The sequence below is a fragment of the Doryrhamphus excisus genome, linkage group LG19 (assembly GCF_037039965.1).
Source record: "Doryrhamphus excisus strain RoL-2023G ecotype Guam linkage group LG19, RoL_Dexc_Guam_v1.1, whole genome shotgun sequence".
Taxonomy (NCBI): Eukaryota; Metazoa; Chordata; class Actinopteri; order Syngnathiformes; family Syngnathidae; genus Doryrhamphus; species Doryrhamphus excisus.
The window spans coordinates 7,041,492-7,056,790 of NC_136375.1; the positions used below are offsets into that span (position 1 = coordinate 7,041,492).

Here is a 15,299-nt window from a genome sequence, read left to right on the forward strand (position 1 = left end):
ATGGGATACACTTATGCTGCATATAAAGCCCACTATTAAAACACATGCATAAACCAACAAGGTTTTGTGGCTTTGTAGCCATTCTGTAACCATTTACTAATAACAGGTACATTCATGATAACATGTAGTACTTGCAGTATTTAGCCGTATTTTGATTCATTACCTTACTTCCTTCCTGGGTGCATTGATTTCACATAAGCAACATTGTACGAACGAAGCTCAAATATGGACAGTCGCGTTATCTTTTGGTAGTGATGATGAGTGCAGCACTTGGGTCCAGCGTGTGGTGTGGCAAGGTGTCACTATGCAAGTAAAGCAGTGCTTTGGCGCAACAATTGGTGCGGTTAATTATTATTGCAATTTTTTCTTGGAATGAGCAACCTTGTCACTTTAATTTTGGGCGATCTTGTGACACCCCTAGTTTAGAGGCGGCTTTTGAAGCATGCTTTTGGTAGTGATGGTGAGTGCAGCACTTTGATCCAGCGTGTGGTGTGGCAAGATGTCACTATGCAAGTAAAGTATTGCTTTGGCGTAACAATTGGTGCGGTTAATTATTAATGCAAGTTTTTTCTCGGAACGAGCAACCTTGTCACTTTAATCTTGGGAGATCTTGTGACACCTCGAGTTTAGAGGCTCAAAAATTGTTACGGTTTTTGAAGCATGCTTCCAAAAAGCTCCACTGACTTATTCGTTCCATCTCCAGAGTGTGACACTGTGACTGAGGCCGTGATCGAAGAGAAGACGGAAGAGCGAAAAGAGGAGATCTCTCATCGTGGGTCTGCTCAGGAAATGACGGAGGAGGACCTGGAGGACTGGTTAGACAGCATGATCTCCTGATCATCACTCATTAGGAAAAGGAGCAGAAATGTCCATCAGTGTGAACAACCCACATATGCATTGCATCCCATATTCACATTTAGCTTTGTGGTAGCAACTGCTAATTGCTACCACCACAAAAAGGTAGGCTGGTTTTTCATCAATCTAAATATTTTTATTGGTCACATTTCAGAAATATGAATCACGTTTGTGTAATCCAATTTGCTATGTTATACAAGGTCAGATGTAGTCATGTTTCATCAGCCCTGATTGAAATTCACGTAATAGCAATTAAAATGTAATATTTTGATAGCATCTTATTATAAACCTTATCTCGTTTTATATGCCACATAATAGATTTATTTCTCAGCTGACAAATGTGCCTTTTGTCAAAGGACAAGTCAGGCCAAGTAATAATTATGGATAAAACATAATGACGGTATATAATTTGAATTATATTTATTGAACCAGTTAAGCACAAAATTCCTTGTAATATACTGCAATCATTTTCTAGGGTTAAAATGAAAGAAGTAAACGGCTGGTGGTATCGCAGTATTTTCACATCAGGAAGGGCTTTATAAAAACTAGCGATGAACTTGCTGTGGCGGCCTCCAAGGGAAAGCCCAAAATAGAAAATTAAAATTAAAAATTACCCTATAATGCAGGTGTGTCCAAAGTGCGTCCTGGGGCCATTTGTGGCCTATAGCTCATTTTTATGGGCCCTCGACACATTGTAGAAATGAAATGAATAAGAAATTTAACCAACACATGGGAAGAGAAAAAAAAAACGCAAATGAGGAGCTAACAAGATGTTTTATTGCCTTGGGTAGTTTATTAATTCCCTTCCCTTTCAAACAAATGCAAAACTACTATGTGTGTTTATGTATGTATATACTGTGTTTCCTTAAAACGGCTTGATTTGGCGTCAACATGGTTGGTAATCTATAGTGGAAACAAGTGCAGACACATAGGAGAAATAAACTAAACTGAGTGGCACATCTAGATTTTATACAACAAATTATTTTTTTTCTTAAACATTAAAGCCACAAAATGAGCTCAAGCGAGAGAACAAAAAGGTTCTTTTGCATAGTTTCCCATAAGGCACTTTGGTATTGTCACGTTTACATATTGAAACCGTTTTGAAAAGGCAGACATGAGTAGTGATCAAAATAAGCATCTGATCTGGCAAACTGCACCCTTCAGACATTCCATTTGTCAAGTTTCACGTGTGGTAACGGGGTCGGAGTTGAGAGGGTGAAAAGGCAATGTGGGTCAGAACCAAAAGAAAAGTTTGCATAAACGACAGCTTGGATGTCTCCTGTCATCTTTTCGACTAACTAGAGGGAAGTCATGTTCACAGTCTGTCAGATGGAAGACGGCCACCAGACAAGGTGGCCGTCTTTAGCCTAACTGGTCCTCATATTGCTTGCGAAAACAGTCTCCAGTTGGGAAAAAGTCCCAGCATCTCTCCTGGTACATTTTCCACACGTATGACTCCTGAGAGGGAAAATAACAAGAAGAAAAAAAAGGTGAGCTGATGAGGAATATAATACAGCCCTGTCCAGATTGTGTTATTATATTATTAAATAGTTGCATCCAGATAGGATCCATCACTGGGCAAAAAACGGTGTAATACATAAGACAATGCTAAGACCAATGTACCGTATTTACATGTATGTAATATGTATTCATATTCTATGTGACTATGTTACTGACTGCTATGGACTCAAAAAAAGACTGTGGAGAAAAATGATCCCAGATATACTGTAACAAAACAAAGTTTACAAAAGCAATGTTACATTTGACTTAAAAAAAAATGCCTGTACAGTAAATATGTATGTGTTTTATGAAGGCTACACTGACTCTGCAACAGATTGATATTTACCATGGAAAAATCTGAAATTATCATACAAATGAACAGAGGTGGGTTGCACGACGGAGTGGTTAGCATGCAGGCCTCACAGCTACAAGACTCAAGTTCCATTCCACCCTCGGCCATCTCTGTGTGGAGTTTGTATGTTTCTCCCCGTGCATGAGTGGGTTTCCTCCCCCCATATCACCTTGTACTTCGGTACAAAGTACATTATTAAAAAAAAAAAAAACCTTAAAACTGTATTATGGAAAGCAGGAAGTGAACAAATGTAACAGTTACTGATTGTAAAAGTACCAGATAGAGGGGTAGGATTTAATAAGCTTTGCTTCTTCCTACTCCTTTTGGACATGTGGAACTGGGAACTGATTATGTGATGTATTCAATTGGAATCTGATGCATGTTCAAATGAAATAAAACCATTAGCATTCCAAAAACATGCTAGGTTAATTGGCCACTCCAAATTGTCCATAGGTATGAATGTGAGTGTGAATGGTTATTTGTCTATATGTGCCCTGTGATTGGCTGGCGACCAGTCCAGGGTGTACCCCGCCTCTCGCCCGAAGACAGCTGGGATAGGCTCCAGCACCCCTCGTGAGGATAAGCGGTACAAAATGAATGAATGAATGAATGAACAGAGGTGTAACATTAAAATATTTTTGGCTGCACTTGGGTTTGTTTTCATGCAAATTATTATTTTACACGAGAAACTACTTGGGAAAAAAAAATCCTAAAGTCATTTACGCCTTGCATGTAAATTAGACAACTAGCAATTTTAGTTTTTTCTACTCATGCCTGGGCATGTCCACTACTCGAAAAACCTTTGCACCTTAAAAGGGGTATGTGGCACATTCCTCCATCTGCATGGGGGGCAGGGCTATGAAAAAATAGGCCAACTAATGTTTTTTTCATTTTTTAAAGCCCAAAATGGGCAAAGTATATATAATGTCAATGTTTACATAGTAAAGTTATTAAAGTAAATGGGATTTGGTTAAATTCAAAGCCATTACACACTTCGATGTTCCCTTTCAGTGGGTTCTTTCATGCCCACAGCTTTATGAAATGGTAATCATCTTGCTTTAGATGCACAGCTTTTATTGTTGTGACTAATATGAACATTATGAGGCATCCCTTTAATATTTGGCACAGCATTATGTTTCAGTAAAGTGATATATTCATGTCCTTGCAGACGGCATAGAGTTATGACTTCATTGGATTAGTTGAGTGTTTCAAAATGAGAAATTAAACAGGATCTCTTCATTTCAACGACGGCGGCCATATTGCAGATTTGGTGACATGTAAGCCAAGATGTGAGGAAAAACTAATGGGCTGGGAAATGAATACAACGGTCAATTTTAGATAACAATAACATGCAATTGTAATAGAATTATTTCTGTCTTAACTATTTTCTTTGCAGCTGAATGACAATAAAACACGGTGCATCTTTCAAGGAGGCCAATAAGGTAAAAAAAAGTGAACCCACGCATTGTTTCTTCCTGCTGCAAAGCTCCACTTATGCAACGCATCAAGTGGGCTGAAACAAGTGAAACCTTTTGACAGGAGTCTTTGAAACATCACTTTTCTTTCTTTATGTCCCATTTCCATGGCATACAACAGCGTGTGAGCGTTTCCTCTACATACCTGGCCCGTGTGCTCTGTCTCGTCCTTGTTAATCAGGTACATGAGGAAGAACCTGCACAGGAGAACACCGGTTAGCGAGCAGACACACGGAGGGTCATTGTGAGGGGTTGTTGCAGCACTCACAGGTAATTGGCGAGGTTGTGCTCTTGTAAGGTGTGAGTTTCAAAGCCGTGAGGCGTCCGATCAAAGTAGTCATTGCCGATGCCGCAGATGAAGCATTTGGTCTGGGAGAAGAAGTTAATAATCCATTTTCTATAATTAACACATTCAATAGGGGATGTTGCCAAACTTTGCTTTTGTGTGATGCTAGCGACCTAAACCATAAACCATGACAAGCTGTGAGGACAAACCGGAAACAGGAAATTAGAATCAATACAATACAATAATTTGTGGTTTATTGCAGTTAATTGTTCCAGACCGAACAGGAGAATTCCTCATTTCTAAATTCTATACATGTTTTTGAAGTTGGAGCCTAAAAACCACAGTGCTTAACTTTGTTTTACACTTACAGTTTGAGTGGATTTGAATGAAATGATCTGAAATGGGATATGAAGAACTGAAAAATACTCTAGCCCTATTATGCTAGGTGTTACTATGCTAACATTAGCATATTAGCATTTTTTGCTCTTTTCATGGGAAGACACTTATGTGAACACACGGTAGGTGTTAACATGAAACCATTAGCATAGGAGCATTTTTAGCCATTTTCATAAGTAAACACTATTATGGTAGGTGTTACGATGCTAACAGCATAGTAGCATGTTTGGCTCTTTTCATGGTTCACTTATATGAACACTGCTGTGGATTTGAATGAAATGATCTGAAATGGGATATGAAGAACTGAAAAACACTCTAGCCCTATTATGCTAGGTGTTACTATGCTAACATTAGCATAGTAGCATTTTTGGCTCTTTTCATGGTTCACTTATATGAACGCTTAGCTTCATTACGGTAGGTGTTAACATGAAACCATTAGCATAGGAGCATTTTTATCCATTTTCATAAGTAAACACTATTATGCTAGGTGTTACTATGCTAACATTAGCATAGTAGTATTTTTGGCTCTTTTCATGGGAAGACACTTATATGAACACACGGTAGGTGTTAACATGAAACCATTAGCATAGGAGCATTTTTAGCCATTTTCATAAGTAAACACTATTATGCTAGGTGTTACGATGCTAACAGCATAGTAGCATGTTTGGCTCTTTTCATGGTTCACTTATATGAACACTTAGCTTTATTACGGTGGGTGTTAACATGAAACCATTAGCATAGGAGCATTTATAGCCATTTTCATAAGTAAACACTATTATGCTGTGGATTTGAATGAAATGATCTGAAATGGGATATGAAGAACTGAAAAACACTCTAGCCCTATTATGCTAGGTGTTACTATGCTAACATTAGCATAGTAGCATTTTTGGCTCTTTTCATGGGAAGACACTTATATGAACGCTTAGCTTCATTACGGTAGGTGTTAACATGAAACCATTAGCATAGGAGCATTTTTAGCCATTTTCATAAGTAAACACTATTAAGCTAGGTGTTACTATGCTAACATTAGCATAGTAGCATTTTTGGCTCTTTTCATGGGAAGACACTTATATGAACACACGGTAGGTGTTAACATGAAACCATTAGCATAGGAGCATTTTTAGCCATTTTCACAAGTAAACACTATTATGCTAGGTGTTACTATGCTAACATTAGCATAGTAGCATTTTTGGCTCTTTTCATGGGAAGACACTTATATGAACACACGGTAGGTGTTAACATGAAACCATTAGCATAGGAGCATTTTTAGCCATTTTCATAAGTAAACACTATTATGCTAGGTGTTACGATGCTAACAGCATAGTAGCATGTTTGGCTCTTTTCATGGTTCACTTATATGAACACTTAGCTTTATTACGGTGGGTGTTAACATGAAACCATTTGCATAGGAGCATTTTTAGCCATTTTCATAAGTAAACACTATTATGCTGTGGATTTGAATGAAATGATCTGAAATGGGATATGAAGAACTGAAAAACACTCTAGCCCTATTATGCTAGGTGTTACTATGCTAACATTAGCATAGTAGCATTTTTGGCTCTTTTCATGGGAAGACACTTATATGAACGCTTAGCTTCATTACGGTAGGTGTTAACATGAAACCATTAGCATAGGAGCATTTTTAGCCATTTTCATAAGTAAACACTATTAAGCTAGGTGTTACTATGCTAACATTAGCATAGTAGCATTTTTGCCTCTTCATGGGAAGACACTTATATGAACACACGGTAGGTGTTAACATGAAACCATTAGCATAGGAGCATTTTTAGCCATTTTCATAAGTAAACACTATTAAGCTAGGTGTTACTATGCTAACATTAGCATAGTAGCATTTTTGCCTCTTCATGGGAAGACACTTATATGAACACACGGTAGGTGTTAACATGAAGTAAGTAAACTTACTTCATAGTGTTTCATAAGTAAACACTATTATGCTAGGTGTTACCATGATAACATGGTCAAGAAATGTAAATATGTAGATGAAATGAATGTCTACGGCTATATTTATGGTGTAAATCAAAATACGTAGAACTATGGTACTTGGTGGAAATCTGCGCTCTGAGTGCTTTTCTCGTTAGAAGTTTTTATCTAGACCCCAAATGCAAACCCCTTCTCTACCTCCATGTCCTCCTTCACTTGCTCCTGCTGGTCTCTCAGCTCCCCAAAAGCATCGATGATCAAACCTGCAGGAGGACATTGAACGCACCACATTCAAGCCCACACAAGAAGGTGTGCCATTTTGCTTGTATGTCTTCATGTTTTTAGCCTTAAGGTGAAGTGAGAGGAAAAGTTCAATACCTTGAATGATGGCCAGTAAAATGACAATGACGAAGAAGAAGAAAGTAATGTCAAAGAGGATGCGGTAGAGCTCATACGGGTCGCCAGCTGGGTCCTCCAACTCATCTCCAATACCACCCCCAGCTCTTACACCCACGTACATGTGGAACAAATAGCACTGGTGGATAGAAGACAGGCAGTTCACTTGCATTTTTGTCATTTTGGAGGCAGATGAATATGGAGTTTTAGTTATTGAAAATAATGGGGGAACAGTTTTCTATTTCAAAAAAATAACAGCCAGATGAATCTTTCAAACATGGCCTTGCTGCCAGGAAGACACAAAGTTTGGAAGAGATGTACCGTCATCATGTCGTCACACTTCATGTCAGGCTCATCTTCATCCTCGCTCTTGTTGTAGAACCTTCTGAAGAAGTTGAAGGCCACCACAGTGTAGAGATACACAACCACTGCCAGCAGACCCACGGTCAGCACCAGCTAGAAAGGTATGCTCAATCAGTCAATCATATTTCACACAAATGCTGAGATCAGTCACTGTCAGAAGAAACCTTCACAATAAGAGCAATATATTAGAATCATTTTGAAAAAAATGTTTATTTCTAAGCTCTTTACATTCAAATTGACGTTTGATTTTGACATGAGATGCTCATTTTTGTTTTGCCATATAATATATAGTATATATATAATATATAATATATATAATATAACTATATATAATATATAGTTGGGATGATGTTCTGATGCTGGTGTGCTGTGCCACTTTTCCTCCATACATAACAATGTTGTTCCAGAACTGCTGTGGAACATCAAATTGGTCTTTTGCAAACTTTAGCAGAGGTTTCCTCCATGAGGTCCTCCCATTAACTTTATTCTTGTTCAAACTTGGACGTATTGTGGAAGTATGAACAGAAATGTTTGTAAGTCTGTGGCTGATGCCCGAGGATTTCTTCTCACCTCACTGACCATTCTGCAATGTGCTCCATGTTGAATGACACCTGACTCAAATTAGCCAAGGGGTTGACATACCTTTTCCACCCTGTACTATGAGTTTTTTATATTATATATATTTATATATTAGTTGCATGTTCAAATAAAATGAAACCATTACCACAAATGTCCCCAATCAAGGCCTCACATTCAACAACCCTGCCTCTTTCCCTTGCGGTGGAGTACAGCTACATTTGTTATGTTATGATGGTAACCCCCCCCCCCCCCCCCCCGTAATAAAAAAAAAACAATCACGTTGCCGTTTGAGGGTTACTGTAATCAGAAGAAAATTACACCCCAACGGCATCACGACCACATTCACAAGGTTTGGACCTTACTTCAATAGATGATGCTAATAATTGCTTAAAAGAGGAGCTTCCCTCTCCTTTGGCTCCCCCTGCTGGTGAGAACACATACCTGCTTGCCATTGTGTGTGACTGAAGATAGGATGGTACGGAGGGTCTTGAAGCCCATAGCTATATCCAGAAGGTGGGCAGCAAAGAAGAAGTTGTTGAAGTGTCCAAAGATAGACATGGTGGTGTACCAGATTAGATACAGGAAGGACTACAAAACAAAAAAAGATAAATTTTTAACTAATGATTGTTGGATTTATGAGATTAAAAATATAATCAAATGGGTCATTAAACTTGTTATATACGCAATCTACTTACATTGTCGGTCAAAACCACTCCCAGTTTCCAAATGTGGTACTTTGTGTCGATGGAGCTGAGCCTGCCACAGAAGCAGCAAAACCAAAACTCAGGTTTAAATATTGAAAAGAACACAGGAAAGAGTAGACTGCTACAAATCCTTGAACTGGACATCAATTAGATTTTCTTGTGCATAATTAATAGACGGTGATTACATCATGTGTGTACAATAACAACATCTCAAGGACGTGACAATGCGGCTTTCTCACCAAGATAGCAGGGATGCTTCATTCTCTACCGTCTCCACTGTGGGGTCAAAGTCCAGAGCGCTCTTATCGAGGCCTAAGAGCTCGGCGATGCGCTCGGCTCCGTACAGGTCACCATATTTGTTGATCACCTACACGTAAACATGCAATCCGGTCACATTTGATGTCAGACACAGGCCACGTCTACGCTAACAAGGGCATATTCTCTAATTGGAGCGAGAGTAATAACTGTTTCACTTTTAATAATGACATGGAGTGTATGAGTACATGGAAAAGAAAGCTCTCTCTTTGACCACAAACATATTATACAAATGACAATTAAGGAGCAAACAAACACTGCTGATGAACAGTACAGCAAGTGGAACACATGTGTACCCTAGCCAATATTTTAAAGAGCATGTAGAGGTAGATAAAGTTGCTGGATGCTGACCACCATGCTATAGAGGTGTTGGATTGGAGCATTTATCATATTTCTAAATATATTTGTTTGTTTACACTCACTTTGCGTTTAATGAACTTGTCCCAGTAGTTGCTAGGGAAGGACCTACAGTAGAAAATGCAAAAGCAAAAGTTAAGTCCATGCAATATGAGAAAAATAACATGCAAAAGGTAGACACAGGCTTCATGAATTGAATTTAATTATGATGCCACTAGGTGTCATTACATCACATTACATTGATGAAACAATGGCCACCAAGTATGCTAGATTGGGAGTCTGTGGCTATGTATTCTTATTTTCTATTTTTAAGTCAACTATAATGGGTAGAAGTGTTATTTCATGTCTAGAAGGTTGTAATAATCCCAAAAGACAAGGTAAACCTTAAATAGGTATTCTATGCTCCAACTACAAAAATATTCCATTCCAAATAAGGAATCCTACTTTGCGGAAATTAACAACCGTTTGGTCTGGAACCATTTAAGCATAAACTATAAGAATAATGAATACTTCAAATAAAACAATCATACCATAGCAATCCCTGAATACTACACTACACCCTCAGTGGAAATCTGATTGGTTGTTTGATTTTGTATTAGCAGCAGTTCCATTACTATGAGTATTGTTATATGCACGAGAAGGAGAATCAAAATGGCACGACTATACTTGAAATTAGGAATGTTCTGATCAGGGTTTCATGCTGCCGATAGTGATGTAAATGTTTAAATGTATTACTGGATATATTAGGAGTCACCAAGGTTGGTTTTTTTTGTGAGAAAATGCAAATGAAAAATGAAAATGGCTACTCATTTTCATTCATTTATTCATTTTCTACTGCTTATCCTCACGAGGGTCGCGGGGGTGCTGGAGCCTATCCCAGCTGTCTTTTGGCGAGAGGCGGGGTACACCCTGGACTGGTGGCCAGCCAATCACAGGGCACATATAGACAAACAACCATTCACACTCACATTCACACCTATGGACAATTTGGAGTGGCCAATTAACCTAGCATGTTTTTGGAATGTGGGAGGAAACCGGAGTACCCGGAGAAAACCCACGCATGCACAGGGAGAACATGCAAACTCCACACAGAGATGGTCGAGGGTGGAATTGAACCCGGGTATCCTAGCTGTGAGGTCTAACAGCCGTGCAGCCCGCTACTCATTTTTGTAAAATGTATTTTCATAGCTTATCCAAAACTCTTGTTTTGTATTTCACAACACCCCTATTTCTAGTCTTCCCACATTATTAAATGAAAACCTGAATGAAAAGCCGGTTTGCCACCTCGGCTGGGCCCCTCTTACTGCATCCAGGGCTTAAGTCCGCTATTACTGATAGAAAACAGAAAACGTATTAAAATAATAGAAAATAAATATGAAAACAGCATATAAAACCCAGTTGAGATGAAAGTAGGATGTTTACATAGCAAAATATGGATGCTACTACACAGCGACTTGTGCAGGGCAGTCACTCATTGGTTGGGCATGCACTGCGGTCTCACCAAGAAACGCAGTTTCTGGTATGTTTTAATTGTTCCTGAATACAAAAGAAATTTTTTAAAGGTATTTGTTTGAATTAATTATTCGTAAAAAAAATCATTATTCGTGCTGTTCTGAATACCATTATTCGGGTTCGGCTCCACCCCAATAGCATACACTAGCTTCTTGGAGCACAGCACACTAAAAATATACACCTTTCCCAGAGTTTTCTTGAACGCAGCATAATTGTAGGATTGGACAGTAGCAGTTGGGGGGGGGGGCTTAGCAATAGCTGCATGGCTACAATGAGTTTGTGTTTGTCTGGGTGTGGCAGATTATACATTTTTTTTCGTTGGTCATATTGAAACGTGGGGCGGTCGAGTGGTTAGCGTGCAGACCCCACAGCTAGGAGACCAGTGTTCAATTCCACCCTCAGCCATCTCTGTGTGGAGTTTGCATGTTCTCCCCTTGCATGCGTGGGTTTTCTCCGGGTACTCCGGTTTCCTCCCACATTCCAAAAACATGCTAGGTTAATTGGCCACTCCAAATTGTCTATAGGTATGAATGTGAGTGTGAATGGTTGTTTGTCTATATGTGCCCTGTGATTGGCTGGCCACCACTCCAGGGTGAACCCCGCCTCTCGAGCAAAGACAGATGGGATAAGCTCCAGCACCCCCCGCGACCCTCGTGAGGAAAAACGGTAGAAAATGAATGAATATTGAAACGTCGGAGATCCGGCATCAGCTTAATTAAGCAAGTTCTGCCGATATTGATACTGTGCTTTTTCATGGATAACGATCCTACTTGAAATAGGAAAACCCTCATTCAGATATGAATATATTCATAATATTCCATGGCATAGGTTGGAAAACTGTCAAAAAAAAGCTCAAGTGGCTTGACTCACGGGGTGTTGATGACTAGTCGATCCCACTGGCCCTTGATGTCGTCATCAGACGGCTGCTCAGTGATGTAAAGTCCATCAAACTCAAGCTTCCTGGCGATCTCCTTCTCTCGCTTGAACACCACCAAAGGAACCTTTGAGTTGAAACGAGTCAGACGGGGCTGTTAATAACATAACACTTCAGCTTAGAGGAATAATACTTGTTGAACACGACACACGCCGACCTTGAGACAATAGTACCCCACCAAACACAGCAGGGAGATGACGGTGTGGAATACGGCCAGGAAGCGTAGGGTTGGCAACATGTAGCCTGTGCTCTCTTGGAGGACAAACTCATCCATGTCGAAGAGCGTGTCCTCGTCATCCTCGTCCTTGGCGCCCCAGCTGTTTCCCTCATCGCCCTCATCCTCCGCATCACCAGTGACCTACATGTTACAATATTGTCACGTGAAGTCTTTCATAGTCTTTCATTCGGACCTCATCCAAATTTACTCTCCACTGGGGTCCGAGGGCCGGCTTCAACTTGTGGTGCCCAAGACGAGACTTAAGATCAGGGGGGGCCGTTTTCTATGGTTGTATTTTGTATTGTATTTTATTTTTACTTTTTATTTTACTCGTCTGTGCAGCACTTTGGAAACTCTGTTTATAAAATTCATTCATTCATTTTCTACCGCTTTTCCTCACAAGGGTCGCGGGGGTGCTGGAGCCTATCCCAGCTGTCTTCGGGCGAGAGGCGGGGTACACCCTGGACTGGTGGCCAGCCAATCACAGGGCACATATAGACAAACAACCATTCACACTCATATTCATACCTATGGAGTGGCCAATTAACCTAGCATGTTTTTAGTAATGCTAATGGTTTTATTTCATTTGAACATGCATCAGATTACAATTGAATGCATCCCATAATCAGTTCCCAGTTCCACATGTCCAAAAGGAGTAGGAAGAAGCAAAGCTTATTAAATCCTAACCCTCCATCTGGTAACTGTTACATTTGTTCACTTCCTGCTTTCCATAATACAGTTTAAGGTTTTGGGGTTTTTTTCGTTTTTTTTTTTTTTAATAATGTACCTTGTACCGAAGTATGAGGTGATATGGGGGGAGGAAACCGGAGTACCCGGAGAAAACCCACACATGCACGGGGAGAACATGCAAACTCCACACAGAGATGGCCGAGGGTGGAATTGAACCCTGGTCTCCCTAGCTGTGAGGTCTGCGTGCTAACCACTAGATCACCGTGCTGCCCTGTTTATAAAATGTGCTATATAAATAAAGTGGATTGGATTGCATAGGATTTGTAACACATAATGCATTACCTTATAGAAGAGGAGAATGAAGTTGATGGCAAAACACACAAACAGAGCCAGGAAACGCAGATTGTAGAAGTTGCGAGCCAGATAATTCTGGAAAGTTCAATACAAACATCAGATAAAAAATATATATATATATATATAAAATATATATAGATAAGAGGACTGTGACTTCTTGCCTACCAGCGTTTTGTTCAGGTAGATGTCCAACGTTGCGAAGACACTGGACATGAAGGCAGGTGAAGCTTCTTTGGGTTGGCTTGTTTTGGTTTTGGGCTTTTCCTCAGTTGCCGGCTCCTTGGTGTCCTCCATCTTTGCTTGGTCCTCCTTCTCTTGGTTCTCTGTGCTGTGGAAGTCATGGTTGTTAGCTGGCGTGCTTTACATTCTGTGGTTAAGAAGTGTTACTGACTCTGCTTTCTCAGGTTCACTCTCAGGGGATTCATCGACCTTGGAAGAAGCTTTCTGCATCACACATGGAGAAATAGTTGATGTTGTACAGGTAGATGGATTTTTTCACTTGATGTTGACAAACCTTCTTGTGGTCAGTGCTGGAGGTCTCCGCGTTGAGCTCTGAAACATCCCCCAAACCGGGCTCCACATGCTTTCCGCCTTCCTTCTTGGGTACGTTCAGCATGTCCAACATGGTGTCAACCTCTGCTATGTCCGCCGCCGGAACCATGGCGGCATCTGAACTTCCAGAAGACTCTACGGCTTCGACTTTCTCTCCTTCAACGGCGTCTCCATGAATGCCAAACTGAGTTGGGTCAGGCATGTTTCCGAGGATGTCTGTGACTTTCATGTTCTTGGCACCTTCAACCAAGCCGCCACCGAACATGGAGGACCAGATGACATGAAAGAAACCAAAAATGAGGCTGTAGATTCCTTTAAAGAAACCTGTGAAGAGCATCCAGAAGAAGGAGAAGCAGCATGTGATCATCTCCTTGATGGTCAGCTTCTTCACTTTCTTGAGCTTCTTGCGGATGTTTTTGATGGACACAATTTGGCGTGCGTTGCGTAGCCTCTTCTTGATTGACCAACACGCCGAGGCGAAGGCGGAGGTCGACTCCACGGTGCCCTCTTCCTCTCCAGTTAATTCATCTAGGATAGTGAAACCTTCCTCCTCTTCCTCCTCCTCCAGTTGTTCCACAGCGTCCGGCTCAGAGATCTGCGAGGCTAGCTGCATCTCAAAGATGGTGTCCTCGCAGAAGTTGACAAACATCTCCATCTTCTCGCTCTCGCCTCCCTCATTGACTACGTCGAAGATGAACTGGCGTTTCGACTCTTTCACCTGTGGCTTCTCCCACTGCTCCCGGCTGGACTCGCTGATCTCAAAGTAAACCCTCTCGATGCGTTTGGCGCTGCCGTTGATCTCGATACGGCCCAGATACGGCTCAAAGTAGCTCAGCACACTCTCGGCCAGATCCAAGAACGTGGCCAGGCGTGTGTCGTGCGGCATGTGCTCGGACAGGTTGGTTAGCAGCACAGCCACGTTGAATCCGATGTCCTTGGCCGGTTCATGGAATCGCTCCACAAACTCCTTGTAGTTGAACATGTCGTTTTCATCAGCTTCCGCGCAGGAGAGCAGGAAGTCGATCTCCGACTGGCTGTACTGCTTTTGGCTCTCCATTGACTTCTGGAAATCTTTCTTGGAGATTATGCCCTTGCACTCGGGATCGTACTCCCTGAAGTTATCGGAGGTTGTCAGGTCCTTCAGCTTGAGGAACATGTCGAAGAATTTCAGGATCATCTCAACATTGTTGGAAGACTCTACAAGGGTGTCGACCATCTGCTTCCCGATTGTTCCATTGACAACATTGCCTAAGAAGAGAACGTTAAGAGCATTAGCTTCACAACCACGCTTGAACAAATTCTACAGCAGCGTTTTTACCTTCTAGCAAAGACAGCAACATGACAACCATGTCTTTCTGCAAGTCCATCAGCTCCTTTAGCAGTTCAATCTGACTGGCATCCTGCAGAAACATACAAGAACATTTCTTAAGGGTCCCTCAAAAGGGACTTTTAATATCAATCAATCAAAATGTATTTGTAGAGCACTTTTCATACATAGACACATATACACACACAGTCACA

The 15,299-nt window shown here is 40.8% G+C and overlaps 2 protein-coding genes across 2 annotated transcripts in view; one reads left to right on the forward strand and one right to left on the reverse strand.

Moving 5' to 3' along the window:
* aven (apoptosis, caspase activation inhibitor) overlaps positions 1 to 4,535 on the forward strand; it is a 37,016-nt gene extending 32,481 nt beyond the window's left edge. Inside the window, exon 6 of the mRNA XM_058057872.2 lies at positions 704 to 4,535. Coding sequence (XP_057913855.2) covers positions 704 to 837 — 134 coding nt within the window. The 3' untranslated portion in view covers positions 838 to 4,535. The remainder of the gene's footprint in view (positions 1 to 703) is intronic.
* Positions 1,611 to 15,299, reverse strand: part of ryr3 (ryanodine receptor 3) — a 124,680-nt gene continuing 110,991 nt past the window's right edge. The window contains exons 91-107 of the mRNA XM_058057853.2: positions 15,097 to 15,178; positions 13,741 to 15,026; positions 13,618 to 13,670; positions 13,392 to 13,554; positions 13,215 to 13,301; positions 12,123 to 12,323; positions 11,902 to 12,032; positions 9,585 to 9,627; positions 9,087 to 9,214; positions 8,839 to 8,899; positions 8,585 to 8,731; positions 7,523 to 7,657; positions 7,184 to 7,340; positions 7,004 to 7,068; positions 4,451 to 4,551; positions 4,328 to 4,379; positions 1,611 to 2,313 (exon numbers count right to left, since the gene is read on the reverse strand). Of these exons, the coding sequence (XP_057913836.2) occupies positions 2,218 to 2,313; positions 4,328 to 4,379; positions 4,451 to 4,551; positions 7,004 to 7,068; positions 7,184 to 7,340; positions 7,523 to 7,657; positions 8,585 to 8,731; positions 8,839 to 8,899; positions 9,087 to 9,214; positions 9,585 to 9,627; positions 11,902 to 12,032; positions 12,123 to 12,323; positions 13,215 to 13,301; positions 13,392 to 13,554; positions 13,618 to 13,670; positions 13,741 to 15,026; positions 15,097 to 15,178 (2,988 nt within the window). The 3' untranslated portion in view covers positions 1,611 to 2,217. The remainder of the gene's footprint in view (positions 2,314 to 4,327; positions 4,380 to 4,450; positions 4,552 to 7,003; positions 7,069 to 7,183; positions 7,341 to 7,522; positions 7,658 to 8,584; positions 8,732 to 8,838; positions 8,900 to 9,086; positions 9,215 to 9,584; positions 9,628 to 11,901; positions 12,033 to 12,122; positions 12,324 to 13,214; positions 13,302 to 13,391; positions 13,555 to 13,617; positions 13,671 to 13,740; positions 15,027 to 15,096; positions 15,179 to 15,299) is intronic.